The sequence below is a fragment of the Larimichthys crocea genome, chromosome XXII (assembly GCF_000972845.2).
Source record: "Larimichthys crocea isolate SSNF chromosome XXII, L_crocea_2.0, whole genome shotgun sequence".
In the NCBI taxonomy this organism is placed as follows: Eukaryota; Metazoa; Chordata; class Actinopteri; family Sciaenidae; genus Larimichthys; species Larimichthys crocea.
This window is the reverse complement of record NC_040032.1, coordinates 2681687-2705839: the sequence shown is the minus strand read 5'-3', so window position 1 is coordinate 2705839 and position 24153 is coordinate 2681687. Positions and strand designations below refer to the sequence as shown.

Sequence of the window (24153 nt, the reverse complement as noted above, 5' to 3'; positions counted from 1 at the left end):
GCTTACATAAGGAGTAAACATTTATAATCATCACTTTAAAAGTTACATACGTTGTTTTTGGTGCCTGTTTGTTTCCCAGATATATTAGTGTGTGCGTGAATGGGTGTATAAGAGGCATTAACTTAAAGAACTTTGTAGAAAGGCGCTTTATGAAGTTCAGTCCATTTCCTTGTATTAGTTTACGGGCAGATCTGCCCGAACCAATATGGCGGCGCCGTTTACGTACGATTCAGCGCTCAATGCGGCGTCTATGTATATATGTCTATGGGTGTAACTATAACGTCCGTTGGTCTGGCTTGCGTTACGACAACTCAACTTGTGTTGCCATGCCGTAAAACACTTCGTGCGACCTGCCAGTGCAGAGAGACATACGGCCTTAAAGCTTATAAATTTTATAGACGATGAAAGTAGGATTATCAGAACGCACTTTCATTTCATAGACAGCGTTGTAGTCTTTCTCACGATGATCATAGAGAATGTTGAAGCCTTGAAGTCGTGGCTGGCAAAACTCCTGGAGCCGATGTGAGTGTTGAATTAAAATGACATTTAGCTCGCATGCTACGTTAGCTCGCTAGCCTGTGGGCTAGCCTGGCATCAATGGGGGGAGCTGACTCCTGCACGAGTTAGCTGACCACCGCTGCCGCTAGCTGGCTTTTTTTTTTATAGCAAACAGAGACAGCTGGGCTTTTCTCTAATTAGCGAACGCTTAAGAAGAGTCAGTTGTACACTGTGTAGTACGTTTGTTGCACTGTTATTTCGGGGCTAGTTTGCCCACGACAATGGGACTTTATCACTGTAGCAAGCTGCAACAGATAGCCTGACTTGCGTGCTGCTAGCTGCCCCTTGTGATTTAAAATGGTTAATAAGTGTTGAGTTATCTCCGTGTTTCGTTATAAATGTTTGCTTTGCGAGTTCCCATGGTTACATGCTTTCTTATTTTCTTTTAACTTACTACAGCTCCCTCTCTTTCTGCCTGTCTTTTCTAATGTAAATGCATCTCATCACTTTGAATAAGGAGGGCACGGAGCGCGCGCGCACACACACTTTAATGGATTTGAATATGTAACAGAGGAGGACATGTGTCTCACACATTAAGCTGTCCTCTTGAAAAGGACACCAAGGTGCTGCACTCTGTCCTCTCTCAGTAAAAGCACAAAATGTACGTAGCTTATCATTCTAATTCAAAGTCTGTCAGTCATTATAGTTACTATAATGAACTCAGCTTCAGGCACACTAACCTCCCCGTATGTCAGATCCCTAAAGTAACTCATGCTTGTTTCGGCAGTTGCTTGTAAACACAGGTTGTTTGCTTGATCCGTGTTGTTTGAGGCTTATCTGTGTCTGTAATGTTACAGTCACCAAGGCTCAGAGGACCTTTGACCTGATCTGTTAGCAAGTAGAGATTTTCTAACATAAAAAAATATATATATATTATGGGAATTCCTTTGGTTTCAACCTTTGGAGGCTGTTAAGATTAAAATCTTTATGATGTTCTGCCCTGCGAGCTTTGCTAGGGGCCTGAAGTCTCGCATGCATGGATACTTGGACACCACTGTTAGCACCACCTCACTGACATAAACTATATCGCAGCTTTAATTCTAAATTTGATTTCAGTTCTCTGTTTCCTCTCCCCACTTTCAATCATTAAATATCTTTTGCAAATGCATCATTGTCTTCCAAGACTAACTAAAATGCATGTGTTTGAACCCGCAGATGTGACGCTGACCCCTCTGCATTAGCCAACTATGTGGTGGCTCTTGTGAAGAAGGACAAACCGGAGAAAGAGCTGAAAGCACTTTGTGCCGATCAGCTTGATGTCTTCCTACAAAAAGGTATGAACTCCGCGCAAAGCCTCTGTGCCGGTGTGAGTGAACGCAACATGCTGCTGCTCGAGAAGGTGTGCAGAGGGTTTTACCTCCAGCAGATTTCCACTATTTAGTTAAGAGACAATAGAGACTATGCAGTTATACAAATCCTCATGGAATTCCAGCTGGAGGTATTATGAATGTGATATGAGGGTCAGGCTAAAAAAGGTGCATCAAAATAGAGATTCTTCAAGAGAAGAAGGTGCATTCAGAAACATAAAAAACAGTCTGGCATGTTTGCTTTCACCTTTAGGTAACTGATAACTACCAAGAGCAGGTCCAACATTATAGTTTGAATTCTGTAAGAAGGTGGCATCAGGTGTTTTGTTTCTTTTGTTTTATTCCTTCTACACTATAAGCTTCAGTTGCATACATTCAGAGATGCAATTATTTCCATCACCATGTACTACTTGTGGATTCCTCGTGTGGCTACTAGAGGGCGTGTTAACATCATTTTAAAGTACTTTGACCTCTCTAATGTCTCCAGGCTGTATTACATGAGCTTGAATTGAGTCGTGCTCTCTTCACTTGGATGATTGAACAGTTTCACTTTCCTTTGAACCGTACAGATGATGAACAATAATGTGTTTGTTAGCAGTCTGATTGGGTTGGTGATGAATTCACATGCCTCGGCGATTCCTTTGTCACATGTCGAGAGTTCGTGTTTTAAAATGAGATTTCTGTTCTTTGCCGTTCAGCGACATCTTTTTTGTGTGTTTTTGAAGAATGAATTTAAAAATGACCTGTTCAGTCATTCCTGTGCTGAAGTCTAAAGTCTTTTGGAATAACACATTTAAAGACTAAACAGACAAATCAATGATTTGTATTGCATTTTCTCCTTTATGTCTTTTTTTTTTTTTTTTTTTTTTTTTTTTTTTTAATTGTGTTTCATTATTATCAAGCAACTTTTCCCTGTTTCATTTCTGTGCTGTTTCTGGGTTTGTTATTCATTTAGTGTCAGACTTTGGATATATTTAGCATGGCCAGGAGCAGAGAAATATTTAGTATAGTGTGATTCAGGAGGAACATTGGTACATTTCATGCTTAAGGGGCAGTTCTCGTTCAGGGAGCCTGCACATAATTCAGGTGAAAGATTAAATCTCTTTATAAGAATCTTGTTGTCATTGCAGAGACGATGGGATTTGTCGATAAACTTTTTGAATGTCTGACAACCAAGAACTACCTGGGAATTCCTGCTGCCAAGGAAGCTCCTAAAGAGGAGGTCAAACCACCTGCGGTCAAATCTGATGTTGTGGAGGTAAGAAGAGCCTGTGTGAAATGTATCGGATACATCTGGATAGTTTTGCTGTGAAAAATCAGTTGTGTCACATATTAAAGCGATTTTGTGGATAATGTAGTAAAGCATAACACACATAAAAAGGACGATTCTGTTACTGTGTGTGCCTTTGCTACTTTGATTACTATCATTTTAAACACATGATATTGAAATGTATTGATACTTTTGACAACCTTAGTAACTGTTTTTTCCCCTCAAGGCTGAAACTCCAGAGGAGGAGAGAGAAAACAGGCGGAGGAGAAGTCCTCTGAGAAACCGACCTGACTTCAACGAGTCCAGGTATGGCTGTGGCTTCACCTAAGTTGACATGACCAGTATGACATGCAGCACCTTCACTCCACTCTCGCGTTGAAATGTCTCATCAACTTACTGCTGATAAAACTGCAGGATTTTGCATTTTATTGTTGCGTAGCGATCTTAACATGTGCATACATTTGCATGCTTAGTTTGATGTCCCATGAGTCTTTGCTGTTACTGTAGCATGATGAAGGCCCAGGTGTCCAATAGCATGTCTCTAGTCTAGAGACATGCTATTGGACACCTAATAGCCTGTCTGGGGGCTTGCTATGTGTCAGTAACACCAAGGACAATACAATAAACTGGAATACTATCATTTGCAGCAAAGTGTTAATGAGTGAAGTGTTCAATGTGCTCCAGGCGAGCATTAACAACACAATTATGCCATATTCACCACTTGTTCTGTCTTGTCCGAGAGAAATAATATTTGTCATCAGTTATTCAATCTGATATGTTTTATTTTCCTGTGGTTTGTGTGTGAATGCTGCTTTTAATGAAAATCAACACATGCTGTAGATTTTGCACAGCAGTCTTTCACAGAAGTTTTGATGTAAAATAGTCGAGGCTTCAGTAACAGCAAGCTACAGCTTGAATATTATTAATATTTAAATACTTATAAAATCAACTTGTCTCAACTAAAGACCCTGTTCTCTCTTCGGCAGAGTAAATAAAAAAACATTTGAACTAACTTCAGTGTGCATATTAATAGATATAGCTGGAAATGTGATCCACGTGTCTTTATTTGATAAAGTCTTTAAGACCACATTTGTCTTAGTGGGTTTGAGATTCACTTCAGCTATTTATCTTATTTGTCTCATATTCTAATTATTCATTGTTTTGAGTCTGAAGAGAACCTAAGTACGAACCTAATTAAATTGCAGCTCAATTATCACTCTCTGTTACAAACAGTTTGATCAACAAAGTCAGAACACAGACTTCAACACACCCAGTGTCATTCTCTACTACTGCTACTTCATGCAAGGCCATTCTCTTCTCCCCTGACTTTACATGCTGGCAGTGAATTGTCCTGTAGTTGATATGCAAATTGGATTTCTTTTCAAAAACATATCGGGAGGTGTCTAATTCACACAGAGAAGCCTCTCCTTGCTTTTATTCAGTGACTCTTGGGTTATATGTCATCATGCATATGCTTCATTATGTTTCAGCAGCTACAAGCACATGAGCGTTTAAGCAAGTATTCAACATGTGTCTGGATTTCAAACAGGCATAAAGATAGTAATCCGAATCTATTCTCACCACCACAGGAGCCGCGATGACAGGAGGCGAGACGAGCGCAAGCGCCGTGACTTCGATCGGCACGGGAAAAGTGGCAGCGACTCCCACCGTGAGCGGGAGCGCCACGAGCGACGCAGAGGAAGCCCCCGAGGGAGGAGCTACAGCCGCAGCCGAAGCCGCAGCCGGAGCAGGAGTGGCAGCCGAGGAAAGAGCAGGGACAGGGAGCACAGAGGAGGCAGAGGTGAGAAAGTTCCCCCCACAACCAATAACAAGCAAGAGCACAGGGGACCAGACCCAGGAGTGCAGAAGTTGCTGAAGCTACTGTCGGCACAGCCGAACTGTGCGTTAGTGCTGCCGAGGTGCTGCCGGAGCGAGGGTGCTTGAGATCGTTAAGAAGAGACTGAATGGAGCTCTGGATGTAGCAGTTTGTATTATTTTCTGTTGGATTGTTGGTCAGCGTTGGTGGGAGTTGTTGTCGATGAGGAACAATGTGGACAGCTTTGCAATCATATCATTGGGGATTCAACAACATGGGCTGGAACTGGCCTTATTACCCACAAGGTTAATCTACATGTAAAGTGTTTGGTGTGATGACAGAAGCAGCAGTTTGTTTTTTTGTTTTTTAAGCTTAAAACCTACAGGGTTTAAATGTCTGCCACTACTCTGCTGTAATCCTTATTCATGTCTTGTTAAACTGCCTCTTTCTGCTTCGTCTTTAACAGACTTCAAGTCAAAGTTCGAGTTGGAAAGGAAAGACACTGACTGCTACAACTCTTCCAACACTTCCGGCTCCCAGCAGCAGCACCCGCCGCCTCTCCTTCCCCTGCCCACACCTCCGCACCCCTTTTCCTCCTCTTCCTCATCGTCCGCTGGAGTCTCGGGAGCTACGGGCGTCCCCATAGCGACACCGGCTCACCTGCCCGACAGCACCACAGACAGCTGGTCTGGCTACTATGGCAGCCAGAGGCAAGATGGTGTTGGCAAGCCATTCAGCAACAAGGGCGCTTCACTCAAACAGCGCTGCAGAGATTATGATGGTAAGAACAGAGTGAATCATGTTGTTTCTTTCCTTCCAGCTCTTCTGTTCCAACCTCCACCTCTGAGCATATTTATCCAGCGTATAACGTGATCATTTAAAGCTCGCTCTAGCTGTGGTGTCAACTGCGCCATTGTCTTCCCATGAGAGTTATTGATTGACTTGTTTAGTCTCATCGCTAATGACCACTCTTTAGCACTCCCACTTCTCTCCAGAGACACGAGAGGGTTAAAATTTACCCACTGTCCCTGAAGCACACTGCTATCTGTCACAGTGCTCAGCCACCAGGGACCCAGTTCCTTAATGAGACTGTGGGGTAAATACATGTACTGTAGCTCTAAGCGGCTTTGAACTCGTAGCAATTCTTCATCTTGTTTGCTCTTTCATTTTTTCTCGTTTTTCCTTCATATTCTCGTGAATGACTTTGCCTTCCTTTGGCCATACACCTCTCAGAAGGATTTCAGTTGTGTACAAATAGATACTGAAGAGAAACTACCTCGAAGAATGTTTGTTTATGTTGTCCTAAACTTCCCAGAATAACTACATGTATGTTTCTCTCCGTCACACAGAAAAGGGATTTTGCGTCCGTGGCGACCTTTGTCCATTCGACCACGGCAACGACCCCCTCATCGTCGATGATGTCAATCTCCCAAGTATGATTCCATTCCCGCCCCCGCCTGTTATGCCCCCTGCCGGCCTGCCCATGCCCCCGATCACTGAGCCACCACCTCCCCTTAGGATGCCTTCAATGCCACCCTATGGCCAGCCACCACCACCAGGTGTCTTTCCCATGACTGGTAAGTAGCCATATCACCACACTGGTGCATACACGGCAACTTGTAGGAATCACATATTTTTTCCTCCATCTCTGGTAATTTGCTCCCCTATAAACCCCTCAAAGTGGATATATTTGTCACTTCTGGTCATCTCTATGTGACTACAGTACTTGTTTCCTGGGTTCCTCCACCAATTAAACTGAAACATACAGTATGCCGTGTTGTATGTTAGAACTGCTGAGAGGGTTGCACAGATCAGAAATCGCTTCTTGTTGTGTAGCCCTTCATTTTATGCAACGTTGTATCCATAGCAATGTGAATATGGTTGAACCAGGGTGCCATAGATGTTTTTATATTTATTGTTTAAATATTACCCTTAAAATGTAGAATACACACTCTTTAGGGAGAGTTACATTTTTTATTTTAACCCCTTGACCATATCATGATGTTTTGTGCAACTTGTGCAATATTTATATGGGGAAAAAAAGTATTGAGCTAAATATTGTAGTTCACTTCCTAGATATTATAAATCAGCGTGTTTCTCGGTGATGACTGGGCTTCTGTGTTTTGGACGCTGGTTTATGTCATCAGACCTCAGTTTGGTCTTCTTCCACATACGCTTTAGTACACAAAGTTTTAGCGGTTCAAACCAAAGACTCACTGTTATACCTGCGATATACCTGAGACATTAGCTTGGGCTTGTGTCTCCCCCAGGACCCCCACTGATAGCAACCAGTGGGATTGATACCCCCAACCACCAATCGGCAATCACTTCTTCCCCTCCTATCGGACCGCCTGGTGTGGGCCTGCCACCTACTCTTCCTCCTCCTCCTCCTCCTCCACCTCCTCCCACCTCGTCCTCATCTGTGTCTCTTCGTCCCCAATATGTCCAGTCTGAATGTAAGCAGCGATGCTTTTCCTATTCAGATTGGGGGCTGTGTGTTTGGAGGCAACATTGACGTGGCTCCGGCTTTATTTCCTGCTCCTTTTCTGTCAATTATAGTTGGTATTAATTTATGAAGTAAAAGTTGCCCGTTGCTTTTTGTGGACTTTGTGTTTTTGTGCTTTTAAGTCAGTTTGTGTGTGATGTGATGTATTTCATCAGGCTGCAGTAACAGCTGTTGACCAGAGAGTAGCACTGTTTATTAACCTAACAGACACAGATGCTCTGAGCAAATAACACTACGCCTGCTACAGCTTTATTCTGTTCTGTTCCCCATAATTCAGCTCATGAATAATTAGTTATACAGAAAATCGAAGACATAGTTCAAATGGAGTGAGTCCATTTTTAGTTAATTACAAACTCAGATTTTTAATTCGGCTCAGACAGGCAAAATCCCCACCCATTTTGAATGATGTGAATGAATGATCATCTTATGATCATCCACCTTGGTTATTATCTTTTGATCACATTGTTTTCCGTTAGGATAATTGTGCTTTATTTTCTTAATTTGTGCGTTTGTTTATATTTTTGTCTACTGCATGCATACATTTTAATTACTACTCAGAGCTGTATTTCAGGTTGCTGTCACTATTGGACACATTTAAACTCATCACATACCAATTTTCATTGTGCTAGATAAATCACTAAATACCAAGCAGTGCTGTTTTTCTTTAATTTACACAAGACTGCTTGATTCATTTTGCAGTTTCACTATTCTGTGTTTTTATTTAGGTTAGTTTGTTTCACGTTTTTATGGCTGAAATGATTCATATTCCCTCTAAAGCCTCTGTGTGTGTGTGTGTGTGTTCATTTTTACACACTAGATAACTACGATCCAGAGGGCTATAACCCAGAATCCCCAGGCCTGACCGGAGCAAGTCGTAACCAGTACCGTCAGTTCATTCCCCGCGTGCAGACACAGCGCTCCAACCTCATCGGCCTCACCTCCAGCGAAGGACAAGGCTCCAGAGGTAGAAAGTATTTGCCTTCTCAGTATTCATTTTTCTCCAGATTAGTCCTGAGCAGTGGGCACTATTGGGTTGCTGTGATGTGATAGCCTTTGTAATAAAGAATGTAAACACTCTTCTAATCATAAAAAAAAAAATCCTGAATAAACCAAGGCTTTCTGAAGGTAGAAAGAGGTTAAAAAATACATTTTTGATGTGTTTTGGCATTCAGCCCTCTTCAGGAAGTATGTGGTGACACAGACCTATTTGCAAAGTGTGTGAAAACCAACTGGAGCAAACATTTAGCTATTGGAGTCGTGTGGTGTACACCAAGATCTTCCTCTTGCACGCGGGGTGGCAATAAAGCATTTTACTTTTACTTTCTAACGCAGAGTGCCTTGGTTTCTTCATATTTCACTATTTGCTTGTGCCCTCCACCAAACAGTACATATATTTTTTTGTACCATTGACAGTTTCAATAAGCTCTCTCGTTCTATGATGTTTCATTGTATTCATGTCTAACTAATTGGGAGCAGGATCTAAGCATGAAGGTCATGTATGAGGCGCGTCTGCCCTGTGGTGGATGTAGCAAAATTACAAAAGCTCCTAGTATTTATTATTTTTTGTTTGTTTTTTTTTTTTGTCTTGCAGCTGCCAACATAGTGATCCAGACAGAGCCTGCCACTGTAGCCAGCATTCCTGGAAGTAACGTCTCCCGTTTCAACACGGATCAGGACAACAGGAAGAGAACCATGGGACCCAGTACAACTGAGGGACCGGCAGCTAAAAAACCCTGGATGGAGAAGTAAGAATTCAATGGCACGCACATATTTTCACTCCAAAATGAGATGTTTTGTCTTGGCTAATTAAGAAAATTCACAAGATAACATGTAATCTAATCACCCAAACTGAATTTCTGCGATCCAAACCAAAGACTTCACGTGGCAGTTATTGTATCTTAACAAATATTTTCACACCATTTTAACATTTTAGAATTTAGAAGCCATTAGTAAGTACCTCAACATGATTATCAACACATTATACCTTTACAGAACAGGTTCTTGTTGTGAGAAGAAACTCGAAGAAACTAGCTGGCCAGTTGAAATTTGATCGAACAGATTGGTGCCTCCCCCTATTTCCTGTGACCTCATAGCGAGCCTTGTTTCAAGCCAAGGTGAATTATAGGTCAGGAGCCTCTCTCTGACCTCAGCTGTGGGGAGCAGGTGCACTCAAACATCCCCCATAACAAGGATGCTTCTATTGCAGAGGCTGTACCTGTAACACATCTTAGGTGTCGAGCAAGATTGACATGTGGTCAACTTTTATGGCTTGTAGAAACTCCAGTATGGAGGCAGAAACTCGAACCTCGGGTCATCAGTTTGGGTTCTATTTCACTGTCTATCATTGTTAGCAATCTTGCCCAAAATGTTGATTAGCTTGTCTGCGTTTTCCGTTAATTTCTCTTACAAGTGCTGCGACAAACCTCTTCTCGTTTCAGACCAAACTTTAACAACCAACACAAGAGCAGTTTTCCCAAGAGGTATCACTACGTGAACACCAAGCTGGAGGTGCGCAAGATCCCACGTGAACTCAACAACATCACCAAGCTCAACGAGCACTTCAGCAAGTTTGGAACCATCGTCAATATCCAGGTAAAATGCATAATTTGATGCAGTGCACTAAGGAAACCTGCAAAGGGGCTACAGTTTTTTTTGCTGACGGGATCATCTTGATATATGTAGATTAGTATCATAGTAGTTCAGAACTGAGAATTGGAGAACCTTTTGGAAAAAGAAGAAATGAATAGCTCAATGTTCAGCATAAAGAATTTGTTTCATCATATACTTGTACCTAACCTTCAGGTGGTGTTTGGCGGAGACCCAGAGGCAGCATTAATCCAATACACAAAGAATGAAGAGGCCAGGCGGGCCATATCCAGCACAGAGGCAGTCCTGAACAACCGCTTCATTCGTGTGTACTGGCACCGTGAGCCAGGCACCAACGCCACAGGGATCCAGCAGCAGGAGCAGAGCTCAGTGAGCCAGGCGGCCGGGTCAGTGCCCAACCAGGGCCCACAGCACAGCAGTGTGCATAAGGTTAGTGCAAAGAGCTGAAACATGTAAAAGTCCACCTTTTCATGATCTTTTAGTCTTTAAATGTTTCTGTAATTTTATTTTTTTATTCTCCATTTTCTTCTGTCTGCAGGGGATAAAGCAGCACAGTCCAGCCGCTTACGTGTTAAACAAGACTGTACTCAAGCATCGGTTGCCAACAGGAGCTGTGGTCGCGGCTACAAACAAGTTGGACAGCCTGAACCCGAACACGGACGCTGTGACTGTACGTTTTTAATCTCTGTGCATGTGTGTCAGATGACGCAGACCTGGATGAAAAATCATTTTCAAATATCTAAGTAAATAATTTGTTTTTAACAGGTCAGTTTACACAGCATCTCTAGGCTTGTGCACAGTGGTGTTTTGAGCTATATGCTAATGTATCATGCTAACATGTTAATGTTAAGCAGGTTTAATTAGCATGCGCACACACAAATACAGCTGAGGCTGTCATTACAGTGTCCCTATTGGATAAATCAAAATAACCTGCCCAAGTTATTACAGTTCATCCTCAGGGGAACATGAATGGACCAAATTTCATGGCAATTGGTTCAAAAAGTGTCAGGACATTTCATTAAACCCCCAAAAGACATCATGGTGGTGCTAGAAAAAAGATCAGAAGATCATCAAGATTCAGCTTCTGAGGATCATGCATGTCCGTAAAGCATTACATGACAGTCCATCCAATAGTTGGACAATTAGTTAGTTGACATTACATTTGTGTTTTGTGTCTGTTTCACTTGTCTACAAGCTCATCCTGATCATCTAAATGTGTCGTCCTCTCTTAGGTGGCTCCTGCACTGACAAACACCCAGAAAGGCCCGTACACTTCCACAGCCCTCAAGTCCTCCTCAAAGAGTCTTGGGAAAACAGGAAAAGCACTAGAAGCACAGGAAGTCCTCAAGAAGAAACAGGCATGTTTAATTTTTTAATATGTATTTTGACTGCTATAGCAGAGCTGAGATTGGCCGTGGGCCATAGGGCTGTTTCTCTTGGCAGCATAGAGAAATTAAATGTCCACCAACCTCAGTGAATCAGTGACTGTATTTTATTTAATCGTCTTTGTTTTTCATTTAGGAGGCGTTAAAACTCCAGCAGGACATGAGAAAGAAGAAGCAAGAGATGTTACAGACGCAGATCGAGTGTCAGAAGGTAAGACACCCCTTCCCTTCTTTTCTCTCATATTTTCTTTGCCCACCTTTTTACACCACCTTCTCTCTCCATATTCTTCCAGGCCTTGATAAACCGCCTGGAGAAGAATCGGGGGATGAAGCCCGAGGAGAGGGCCAACATCATGAAGACCCTGAAGGAGCTGACGGAGAAGATCGCACAGCTGCAGAACGAAATGAACCCTAATCCTGCCTCCCAGGTCCCCAGTGCCAAACCCAACCACAGCGGGTCCAAGACCAAGACTGATGTAAGTTTGGGCCATTTTGGACAGGTGTGCTTCCTTCCATTTGTATCATACATACTGTTACTGTGTAAACCAGTGATACCACATGAACAAAAATGAGTGTATGAACACTCAATACACACATCGATTACTTCTCTGTATTTAGTAAACAGAATGTTTTCTGGTTTTTTTTACGTGATACGTGACCAGGCTCAGAAGGAATTGCTGGACGCTGAGCTGGACTTTCACAAGAAGATGAGCTCCGGAGAGGATACAACAGACCTCAAGAGAAAACTGGGACAGCTACAGGTGGAGGTAATACATGCGCGCGCGCACACACGCACGCAACCACAGACCAACAATCAGTTTGCATCATCAGCATTTCTCTTGAGGGCTGCATTTGAGGATGTGATACCAAGAAATTCTTCAGAGGACTTACAGTGAACAGATAAGATTGTAGTCACATAGTGGCAGTGGAAGTACCAAGGATGGTGGCAGTAATTGTATACAATGGATGATTTCAAGGATATCTCATTAAGGATTGAGTTTAGAACCAAACAAGTACGTGAATCGTCTTGGCCGAGGCTATTCTTGAAAAAAACAAAACAAAAAAAAACCTTTTCCTCAGCGAAAAGAAGTCGTCTGAGCTAGCAGAGTGCACGAACACAGACGATGTCGGCTGTGTCACAAGATCAGCCTAACAAGAACATGGCTTTTGTTAGCAACACCCTGTCTGGCCTGCCCCCCCACCCCCCACCCCCACCCCCACGTCAGCCCCTGTGGGTTCTAAATTAGCTTGTTGTTAAAAATGCATCCCAGCACCATCCAAACCCAACGCTCCTTCTGCACATTAAACTGCAGCCACTTAAGCAAGCCCAGAGGAGAGGCCACAAACGAAAGCCAAATCAGACACATTGGGTCCTGCACTGATGGAGCCTCGTCTCATTAAAGTTTGAGCCGCTGGTCCTTGTAAGAAATTCACGGGATGACAATTAGAGGGAGAAGTGAGTAAGGGACAAATAGAAGACAGAGTGGTTGCAAGGTTGTGGAGTGGTTATGAAGCGAGGAGATGTCACTTTAAAAATAGAGGAGTGACAACTAATGGTAAAGGGCAGAGAGCAGCAGAAGAGGAGGACCATGTAGTGTCAAGGTTGTAGAGTGTTTAAGCTCTGAGGAGAAGGAAAATGTGTTGTGTTGTACAGTTTAGTCTATAAATTTAGATTTGATCATATCCTTGATACTTTTTGTGTGTGTAAAGGTGATAAATGAATACTCTAGTGTCCTGACATGTCTATGAAAAGCACAACAGCACAGCACCAAGGTACAATCGGTTTTCCACATCTGTTCCTACTGATTTTTTTTTTAACACAACCAGGCGGCACCTGTGTATTCCTGTCTGCGTGTATTGGAGAGTGAAAAGGCAGCAGCGGGGCCGGTCTGTCGTTTTCTAACATTAAACCTCCTGATCTGTCCTCCAGGCATCTCGGTTGGGTTTAATACGGCCTCCGGTGGGCCGAGGTCGGGGCCGTGGGAAGATGGCGCTGGAGCCCGGTGCGATGCACATGGGCCGAGGCAGGGGCCGGAGCCGGGAGATGATGGGTCGAAGCGGGCCCGTGAACCGGATGGTGGTCGATCACAGGCCGAGAGCCCTGGCTATTTTAGGGGTCACTCAGGAGGAGAAGGAAGAGCTGATGCCGCACTTTGTGGTGAGGACTGTGTTGATCTTTTTTTTTTTTTTTTTGTAGTATTATAATATAAAAATGCAAGAAGAGGAGTTCATTTGAATTTGAACTTGATTATTCACACTGACATTTTTTTATCTTAGAAATTTGGTGAGATCGAGGATGTCCGTGACCAAGATGCCAACAGTGTCGTCATGACCTTTAAGACCCGGAGCGAAGCAGAGAATGTAAGTCACATGACTCTCAATAAGACTCCTTTTCTTTTTTCTTTCCTCCCTACTCCTGGAATCTGTAAGTGTAACTTGCAATTGTCCTTGCTTTGTTTTCTAGGCAGCTAACCAGGGCGCTAAGTTTAAAGGTCGCGTGCTGCAGATTTCCTGGTACAAGCCCAAGACGCCCTCTGTGACGACAGAACCAGAGGAGGAAGAAGCTAAAGACGAAGACAATACGGTATGACACATCACACACAAAGGCACTTAATGTAGAGCACGACTTCATGTGTAATCATTACTAACAATATAGCCACCCAGAAACCAGAAAGTTCAACTCTTAAGCGGGGAAAGTTTTATTTGGATTCACAGATTTTACTTTAGTGCTCCTAAATCTTTCACTGCAGCTCCCAATGGAAAATCACGGCCAACTTCTCAGTACTAAGAGCATTTTAGCCCTTTGAGTAAAACAGCATTACAGTCAGGTGAAATCCTCGCACTGTATTTTCATGTTTCGAGGTTGCAGTCTTCTGTGTGTGCAAGTAAGTTTTAGGACCTGAGGGACTGATCTGTCACTTCAGCATGCTTTGTATAACGTTTTATTGTGAAAATATACAGCCGTATATTGCATGCTTCAGTTACTGGTACAGCAATTGTAGTCAGGTGATAATTTAGCATTTCAGGTTAAAAGAAAATTGAATATAACATTTTTTAAGGACAACATTTTCTGCTTAAACGCACCAAAATGATTCAACAGAACCCATTAACAAATGTTGTCACCAGGTCTGGATGTCAGGCTTCAGATAGAAAGAGTTGGCAAGTTCTGATTTTTCCTCCTAAATTCGACCTTCAGACACACTTCTTCTCATCGCATGATTGAAAAATGGCAGCTCAGTTGAAATGTTGTCTACCCAGCTTAGAAACTGTAGAAATGGGTGCTAAAACAAAATGAAATAACGTCGTGTGTAAGATTCAGAGGTAAACCGGTGACGTGTGGTTGTTTGCAGAAGGAAACTAGCTCTTATTTGCCTGGTGAGGAGGAGGAAGAAGAGGAGGAGGAGGACGACGACGAAGATGACGAGTATGAGAGCCGATCTTGGAGACGGTGAAGGCATTGATTCGTCGTGACCCGCTCTCCTAAAGAACCTGTTATCCCCCCCCCACGTGCAGATAAAATCAACTCAACAGAGCTCCCATTTGTTTTTTTCCTTTCCAGTATTTTCAAACGAAGTAATTTTAGACTCTAATCAAAGTAAAAACGTCTTTACTTTATTGTACATGAAAAGAAGTTTAGAGGGCTGATGTTTTTTTTTGTTTGTTTGTTTTTTTTGTATCCCTCGACTAAACAATTATTTAAAACATCTCATTTTTGCTGAGAAAGATAAATGTTAAGTTGTTCTTATAGATAGAAAAACCTATGTAAGTTTCAGTGTGCTTACCAGATGATAAATATCAGTAATGCACAACATTTGTGTCTACTGTGAATAGGTATTTTTATACATACTGTATTTAAGCTCTTTTCTCACCAGTTTTTTGAAAAATCTTGTCCTCAGTTCAGGGACAGCCATTCCTTCACCGATAGAACGTTCTCTGTTACTACCAGAGAGATATTTATTTATTTTTCCACTGCATAAATGCACTGGGCGGTGCCTGTATCGGCACAGTACGGTGTGGTTTTCCATTTCACTTTGCCCACAGTTGGTTTTTGGTATGGGTTCACCCAAAATATATATAAAAACAAACAAACAGTGGCTCTCTATCCTGGCATGAATACATGCTAGTTTCTGTGTGTCGTTGTTCTTAAATAAACAGAGCCACCGCTGCCCAGCACCCAAAGGGGCTGTTACTTTTACCATGACCATATTAAAGCCCATGCAGGTACAGAACAATACCAGTGCAATAGAAAAATCCAAGCTATGTTTACAAATGGCCGTGTCCATGCGCACGTCAGATACAGTCTTGTAGTAAATCTTCAAATTTTCCCCACTTTCTTTCGTTGCTCATTAAATGTCCGGTGCCACTCTGTGTAAATATAAACGCCCACACGGGCGTTCTACATTTTCTAAGAGTGTGTAACATTTTTCACTTGTTTAAATTCTGTCTCCTGGTCGTCCAAAAGGGCCAGACGGGACAAGGATCAGATCACCCATTTCAAATAAATGTGAGATCTATAGACAGGTGTTTGAATGTAATACTGAACAATTGATTTTAATATATATAATATATATATAAGATATATATATATAATTTCTTTGCCTTACACAATCAGCGGATGGCTGAATTTTTACAAGATTTGTGATTTACTTTTGTAAATTTTGTAAATGCTTCAAAGAGAAATTACTGTTGTACTTTTTTTTTTATTATTTTCTTTTTCTGTCATTTTAAACGAATGACAAGTTTGTGTCAGGTAGAAAAGGTCAGGCAAGAGTGCTCAGTGTCTCTGCTCATTCACAAGAGTTTTTTTTTTTTTTTTTTTGCATTTGTGTTAAACCAGTCCACCTTGTTATTTCACTAAATTTGTCATCAGAGTAGCGCATTTCTTTTTAAAGACACTTTTCAGAGCTGCTGTGGGAAAAACACTCTGTTGAAAGGCACTGGGAGCCAAGTCCACTCTACAAGTGCAACCACAATGTTCACAACAAGCTTTTGCGTTTCGCCTTCTTTACATATTATGTGTTATTGAATCCTCAGGGTGGGAGGAAAGTGATTAACTCACTCAAGTTCACATGGAAATGTGCTCGATGCAAGATTTTTATTTTTTTTGAAAGTTTTTACGTTTGTGCTTCTCTGAAACAACTGTTTACATGCAGCCTAATAAATTGTTTGATGTACGCTTATCATAAATCGACTAAACCAATCATATCCCGTAACGTAACCAGTCAGAGGGAAGCACCAAAACAAAGGAGAGATGTTAACTTATTGGTCGAGTGTAGCAGTCGCACTGCTTTACACAAACACGCAGGCAGAAATCTGTGTGGACACTGCAGGTTTCTGCCTGCATGTGAGTACAGTGGGCAAAATGGAACTTTTGCAAACGCTGTGTAGAACTGTTTGTGTGATTTCCTCCCACCTGCAATGACGGTAGCGCTCTTATCTAGACCGCATATTTCACTCTTGACTGATAACTCAGAAGCTTCCTGCCAGTGACCTCATTATTCCCCCTATTTTATTTTATTTTTTCCCCTTCACTGTCTTTCAAAATGAAGTTCAGGCATGCAATGGAAGGCAGAAGCTTTTCCCTTTTGCACTTAATACTTTAAGATGATTTGCTCATGTGATTTTAGTTTTTTCTATATGAGGTCACCGGCAGTTTAAAAGGACAAACCTATACTGGCAGGGTTCTTGCTTGTGTAAGTGAGGATTCAGGGAAGGTCTCTCTCCTACTTTTTGTACTATCTTCTGTATGCTACTATCACACAATGGTGTAAAAAAAAAAATGTAAAATGTTTATTGGATAATAGTTTTGGATTTGTTACTGTTTATATTTGCAGGATGTGGATGTATTTTCTTCATGTATTTTGTTTGTAAAAAAAATGGATTTCTAATTTACTAGCATGTTTGCTTTTGCCAATAAAGATGGAGGACTTGGGTGCTTGTAAGACGATTTAAAAAAAAAAGAGAGAGAGAAGAAGAAAAAAAAAAAGAAAAATTTTGAATTGGATCTTGGAGAGAGGAGAGAAAAAAGAAGAAAAAAGAAAAGAACATTTTGAGTTAAAGAAAAGAAATTTACCAAAAAAAGAAGTCAACATTGGTAAGGGGGGGAAAAAATACAAGCAAAAGCATTCCAGAAAATATTACCTGAAACTCTGTGTCGTCTCCTTCATTTTGCATGTTTTCATGTAAAAATATGGTAATTGATGCTAAAGAGTAGAAAGATAACTACAATGTAACGCAATACACCGATATCAGTACTGACACAGAATAGACTTTCACAGGTTTTTGTATGAAAAAATATGACTAGTCATTTGGTGAAATATGGGGGATGGCAGAAATAGAATATAATATTCATAAGTTTGTATCCATTCATGTATAATCACCTGAAAAGAAATATCATGTTTTCTTTATCTTAGAATGAGCCCATTATATCTATACAAGGAGTGGCTCTTCTTCCTGAGGGGTTTTCAGTTGTTTGCAATCTGTAACCTTACCACTGCCACTAAATCCCACACACTGGACATTTAGGTTTGTGGCATTCAGTTGTCATAGGCAGTAAACTTAAAAGGGTGATACATCTGATTGAACCACATCAGCATAATTGAATGCAGGTTTTATTCTACTCTTCTTCACAGTATTCAGGTACAATATTGCATTACAGTCAGCTGGTTGTAGATTACGTGAAATGGTTGCTGCTGTTAAAAGCTACTTATTCTTTAACCCGAATGGCACAAAAAATGGCTGAGTTACTAATGAGGTGCAGTTAAGCCCATGGACCTCTTTGTAATTTACTGATTCTCAACATCGAATCACAGAGAAATACGGTCAACAGGAAATACTCTAATGTAAAAGTGAAAACTGTGACCGTATTTAAAGTAAGTATAAGTTTTGATTACACAAATAGCTAACCCCCTTTGTTAAAAGTCACCACTTGTGCAGCCATGTTTTTAGAAATTTCACAATGAGTTGAATAGAAATCACATCTGTGATACTAGTGTGACAAGTGATTTAAGGTGAATACATCAACCTGTGAATCAGTTTACTGACATGAAGTACTAACGCATGACCAACTAAGCAGAACGCACTGTGTCTAAGACCTGAGACGAGGTGCCGTAATATACAAAAAATAATGGACTCTGCTTTATTCCTTATTTTCATATAAAAGAACACACTGGAGTGCATTATCACTCTTATACCATGGCCACTTTGCACAGAGAAAAAGTGAAGCTGTGCTCAAATTGTCATTCATGTTTAAAAGCTGGTCAGCAGACTGTTAACAAGTAAAAACTCCAACAGTCTTACTATGCACCAGTTTTAAATGGCAGTTAATGGTGATCTGAACAGTGCTACTTTGGTGGGTTTTTTAGGTGATTTTTCCCAGCCAATCAGGAACGTGGAATAATAAAATGTACCCCAATAATCAATCCAATCAATGTTATAATTAAGTAATTGTCACAATTGTCATGTAGGTTTAAGAATTAGATTATAATTATATGTGGCAGTTGGGCACAAATATATGATAGTTAATATAATTTGATACTTCCCATTGTGTCCTTTTATGAAATAAAATAAGCCCATCATTATTCACACACACACACACTCACATTGACACCCATGCCCCCAAACAACTCCCACCACATCACAGGAAAGGACCTCTGACGCTCAGTTTAATTACAGCTGCTACGACATATTAAAATATCACTGAATAATGCATGAGCCTTTCTTACTTTAGGAAGTCAAGTGAAAACACTCAGAGTCTGTTTCATTTAATGCAAGGACTTTGGGCTTTACCCGGGGGAACAGATTTCAAACTGAGGCCTGAACACTGCACCGCTTCTGGCAGATCCTGTGGCAGCCTAGTGACTGAGAGGTGAAGGAACAACTACAAGGGGCCATACGGAAGTCAATTTCTACCGTTAGAATTTGATGAATATAAAAATAAAATTAATGGAAATAATTTGTCAAAAATCTGAATGAGTATAATACTATAACATTGTTTAAACTTTAACTTTTAAATAATCTCAGTTATGAGATACTTACTAAGAAATTTATGAGGGGTTTTTTTGTGTGTGGATGAGACAAATAATAGGTGTTGATTTTAGTCTAAATCAAACAATTCAGTTTTGATTGCAAATAAATTAAATTAAAAATATATTTATAAAACATAAATTATATGAATATTTTCAGCTTTAACTTGTTTAGAAGCTGAAAAAGGCTGCGGAATTGTAGCAACCTTATATTATAAGAAATGCTGTGAGAGTAGTTCCACGCTCATCTGGAGTGTATACAGGCTAGATACGGGGTGAGAAGGGAGGTCACATTTGGCCACATATGTAACAGCACTCATAAAACATGTCACATGCAATCTTTAGAATATGAAAAGCACAAAGATGAAAGAGTTGTAAACAATAAGCACTAAATTATGAATGACCCCAGCTATTAAGAAAAGAAAAGGGGAAGGGTGATGTGAGGGTGAGAAAAGGAAAGCTCACATGTGGCCTCTGACATTCCATGAATGCCATGTGGTTACATTTCTTATATGCAATCCTCAAAAATAGGTCTAGTAAATCATAATATTCAATTTGTGATTATTCCGTTTGTCTTTGGTAATAGGAATGCAAACGTACAAATTTGTGTTAAGTGTTTTCTATCTCCCATGAAGCCAGCCTACATGCACCTCTTTAAAAGTTTGGCTCCCCAGCCTGCAACAGGTTTTGCATGGTGAGAAAAAAAAGGCCTGGGCTGTTTTAATCTGTGTAATGAATAAGAACATGCCAACGTGGTAATGGATGCCTGCCACCGTGTTGCTAAATTATTCAGAGTCTGGGGAACCAGAGAGGCGGCCGGCAGGATCGGATGGACCCGCTGTGTCATCAGTGCTCCTCTGCCCGCCTGGCTCCTCTTTCGACCAGTCCAACACCAGCTCCTTGAGCTTAAACCAGGCGGCCACATGAGAAGTCTGTAAGGCTGCCCTTAAGGATTGGGGCGTCCACAGAGATGGAGAGGAAGGCCAAGGCCCATCAGGTCAGCTGGTCAGCAACCTGCCAGACCCTGGACACAATTTGAGTGATGGAGCACCACAACTTTTGTTCAGTTACTGAAGTTTTTAGCGGGTGTGTTTTACATTTTACAGAATGAATTCACCCATCCATCCATCCATCCATCCATCCATCCACTCTGAGCTCAGCACTGCTGCCCTCTCCATGGTGCTGAAATAACCAGCCCTTTAGTGGATGGCTGACTTCAGGCCTCATTCTTTGAAACAGAAAGGCTGATGTCACAATAAATGTTGATCTCTTCCATGGGGATGCAAAGGTTAAAGTTCAAACTTACAAGAAAATGCTTAAAAGGTATGTTTGCTCGACGCTTGCGCACATAGAAGCGCATTTTGCAACTTGTAAGCTGAGCAGGGGGGGGGGTAGGTGGGAGGAGGAGGGAAGGTTGAAAAAGAGGAGGAGGGTGAGGGGTGAGAGGGAGGAGAGAGAGAGAGAGAGAGAGAGAGAGAGAGAGAGAGAGAGAGAGAGAACGGGACGCCGGGAGGCGCTGCTGATGTTAACATCCAGTCTGGTGAAGGAGAGCAGAAGGAGCTCTGTAGCTGTCCGCTCCCCGGCTTTCATGTCAGGGGCCACACTTCTTGCGAGGTGCTTGCTGGGAGGAGGATGATGACCATGAACGGCAAGCAGCATTTCTCCATGCACCCGGCTCTTCACGAGCCCAAGTATCCCGGCGGCACTCAGGCTCGAGGGCATGCGCAGAGTCTGTCTGCCCGCCCCGCAGGTACGTTCAGGTTCAGGAGGGAGAGAATGGCTTGTGGAGTATTACTGGGTGAGAGGAGGAGGAGGAGGGGGTGGGGGATATCACACTGGAAATGTCTGTAAAGTTGATTTGACAGGACTTTGTTCTATCCTCATCTCCCACTCTCGCCCCCCCCACCCCCACCCCTCTCTCTCTCCTCTGTCTGTGCCCCCCCCCCCCTCCCAACACCCCACCCCCCCCCCCTCTCATCCACATGTCTATTCAAGCAATGCTCTTGCTTTCATATTAATTTTTATGACCTGCGCTTTGAGGAGGGCTCTCTCCTCTCCTCTGCTTGCCTTTGGAAAATGTTTTTTAGATCCTGAGAGCTGCTTGACACAATTCCCCACTGACTCCAGTATGCGCACTCTTGCTTGCAGCTGCAGGGCAATATATTCGGAGGCTTTGATGAGAGCCTGCTGGCACGGGCAGAGGCTCTGGCGGCTGCTGACAGCATTGTCTCTCACGGCAAGAGTCACCCATTCAAACCAGACGTGACTTACCATACCATGAGCAGTGTCCCCTGCACCTCAGCCTCCTCTTCTTCCTCCACCACCGTGCCCATCTCCCACGTCCCCTCCACCATCGCCTCCCACCATCACCACCACCACCACCATCTCGGACAGACCCTGGAGGCCGGGGACCTCCTGGATCACCTCTCCACCAGCCTGGCCGTGACCGGGATGGGTGCTCCGGAGCCTCCCGGGATGACCACGGCGGCGCACCACCACCAACACCCTCACCACCACCTGCAGACCATGGGGCAGCTGCACCAGGCGATGGCCAATATGGCTCACCCTCACTCTCTGTCAGTGCACGGCGGCATGGCGTGCGTCAACGACGTGGAGTCGGATCCAAGGGAGCTGGAAGCCTTCGCCGAGCGCTTCAAGCAGAGGAGGATCAAACTCGGGGTGACCCAGGCGGACGTCGGGTCAGCGCTGGCCAACCTCAAGATCCCTGGAGTGGGGTCCTTGAGCCAAAGCACCATCTGCAGGTTCGAGTCCCTCACCTTGTCCCACAACAACATGATAGCGCTCAAGCCGGTTCTCCAGGCCTGGCTGGAGGAAGCAGAGGCTGCGTACCGGGAGAAAAGCAACAAGCCGGACCTTTTCAACGGGAACGAGAGGAAAAGAAAGCGCACCTCCATCGCCGCGCCGGAGAAGCGCTCTTTGGAGGCTTACTTTGCCATCCAGCCTCGACCCTCCTCGGAAAAAATTGCGGCCATCGCCGAAAAACTGGACCTGAAAAAGAATGTGGTTCGAGTGTGGTTTTGCAACCAGCGGCAAAAACAGAAACGAATGAAATACTCTGCGGTGCACTGAGTTTTCACACATCATGAATAAAATAGCCTACTACATTTTTGATCGAGTGATTAATAATAGCCTAAGTAGCCTAACTAACAGGGATTTATCGACAGCTCTTCACGTCTCCATCTGGGATTATCTCCAAAAAGATTTTCATTTTCGTGTCACTCACTCTTCGTTGTTGCACTTTTTTCCTCCCCCTGACTTTGCTCTTAATGTGGGACTTATAAATGATGTGTTATAGATCTGTGAGGGGGCTGATTTTGATGTTGTTGATCATGTATGTTGCACACACACTAAATGTGAACTCTCAGTAAATCCACCCTGACAGTTTGTCACATTCAGGGATATTAACTCACCTTTTTCTTTAAACATGAACTGGAGTTTGGAGGCGACTTTTATGGGCTGTCAGATGTGTGAAACTGACTGAGAAAAGAAAAGAGAATTCATTTATTGTTTGATTTATTTGATTTATTTTTTTTGTAATGTCTGAAATCAGAGTTTTATCCTCCAGATCACTGGCTCACATGTGCAGAAATACACCACCAACTTTAAGTGTTTTCACATCTTTTTAAAAATAAGGAGTTTAAAAAAAAAACATCCCCACATTTTTAAACCTTTTTTTTTTTTTTGCCCTCCTCGTGACCTGCGTGATAGTCCTTTTACGCACAAGTACGAGTAATTACCGTGCTTCTTTTCACAAGGTGTAAACACACTGAGTCTGATTTTATCTTGAATTATTAAAAAAAAAAAAGAAAAAAAAATGGAAATGACACCGTCATATATGAGGCACATCCGTGTGGCTTTTGGCTGCTGCTATATTTTAATATGTTTGATGTGAAAAAAATGTTTTTGGAGCATTTCAGGTGAGCTGTATATTTATTATATAGCCCAGATATATACAGTGTATAGGCCTACATCACCTAATTTAAGTATTTATTTATTTATTTTCCTCACTCTTCATTTCACTTGGAAAAAAAATGTGTGAAGTTTAAACTTAATAAATTATTGGTTATTTTCTAAAAAATATATATATATTATTTTTGTGCTTTATTGTTTGAATCAAGGCCTTTAAGTTGTTTTAGAATAATGTTATGAATTGTTTTGTTTTATGGGAACTCTTGTTTTATTTAGAAATCCCCAAACATCTGCTGGAATTAAATATGTATTGTCTTACATGATCTAAGCAGCACAGAAAATGAAAAGGCCTCCATCTTCACAGCCATTTTCACGCGGCGGAGTGCACAACGCGCGTCCTTTACGCGCCTGTTAATGGCCCCCTTTTCTGTAATTAGTGCAGTTTTTAAATTATGGATGGCCTCATGTCACTGGGTTATGCCGTGCATGGGGGGTTGAAATTATTAAGTAATGACGATGCAATATTAATTATATATTGGTATAAAACGTAATGTGGAGGAGTTGGGAGTCTGACTGGGAACTCTAGGGAGAGAGGAACTGGAGGTTGAACAACAGGTTAACGGAGGAAAGAGGGACATTAAAGTAGTTATTTTTTCCTCCTTTGGACGAGTGAGTATCTCCCCCTTTATTATGTTTTTTTAAAATTTATTTGTACTTTTATTTCAGCGGATAGGAGCAAACGTTCTTTTA

General features: G+C 42.1%; 2 protein-coding genes across 6 annotated transcripts; both read left to right on the top strand.

Moving 5' to 3' along the window:
* Window positions 1-296: 296 nt before the first annotated feature.
* rbm27 (RNA binding motif protein 27) lies at window positions 297-17596 on the top strand. 5 transcript variants are annotated; one of them, XM_027273574.1, is made up of 21 exons: window positions 297-522; window positions 1714-1832; window positions 2996-3123; window positions 3362-3441; window positions 4725-4936; window positions 5418-5732; window positions 6301-6528; window positions 7222-7407; window positions 8275-8424; window positions 9049-9202; window positions 9896-10049; window positions 10260-10493; window positions 10603-10734; window positions 11297-11422; window positions 11586-11660; window positions 11743-11949; window positions 12112-12216; window positions 13380-13607; window positions 13727-13810; window positions 13914-14033; window positions 14800-17596. In XM_027273574.1, exons 1-21 carry the CDS (start codon window positions 464-466, stop codon window positions 14899-14901), a joined length of 3198 nt encoding a protein of 1065 aa, XP_027129375.1. In that variant the 5' UTR covers window positions 297-463; the 3' UTR covers window positions 14902-17596. The 5 variants fall into 5 exon arrangements, with proteins under 5 accessions (XP_027129375.1, XP_027129372.1, XP_027129373.1 ...); XM_027273571.1 differs by having other exon boundaries at window positions 340-522; window positions 8275-8421; XM_027273572.1 differs by having other exon boundaries at window positions 340-522; window positions 11743-11925.
* Window positions 17597-21081: 3485 nt separating this feature from the next.
* On the top strand, window positions 21082-23299 carry pou4f3 (POU class 4 homeobox 3). Its single transcript, XM_019271854.2, is given in 3 exon segments — window positions 21082-21185; window positions 21187-21223; window positions 21622-23299. Coding segments are annotated over 3 exon segments (1059 nt in total). The 5' UTR covers window positions 21082-21105; the 3' UTR covers window positions 22564-23299.
* The last annotated feature ends 854 nt before the right edge of the window (window positions 23300-24153 follow it).

Bases quoted from the DNA above. Each gene is read 5' to 3' on its own strand.
- rbm27 (XM_027273574.1), top strand. From the start codon at position 464: ATGATCATAGAGAATGTTGAAGCCTTGAAGTCGTGGCTGGCAAAACTC. The intron at 6,529-7,221 runs GTAAGTAGCCAT...TGTCTCCCCCAG, and splicing joins AGGTGTCTTTCCCATGACTG to GACCCCCACTGATAGCAACC. The intron at 13,811-13,913 runs GTAAGTCACATG...TTTGTTTTCTAG, and splicing joins CCCGGAGCGAAGCAGAGAAT to GCAGCTAACCAGGGCGCTAA.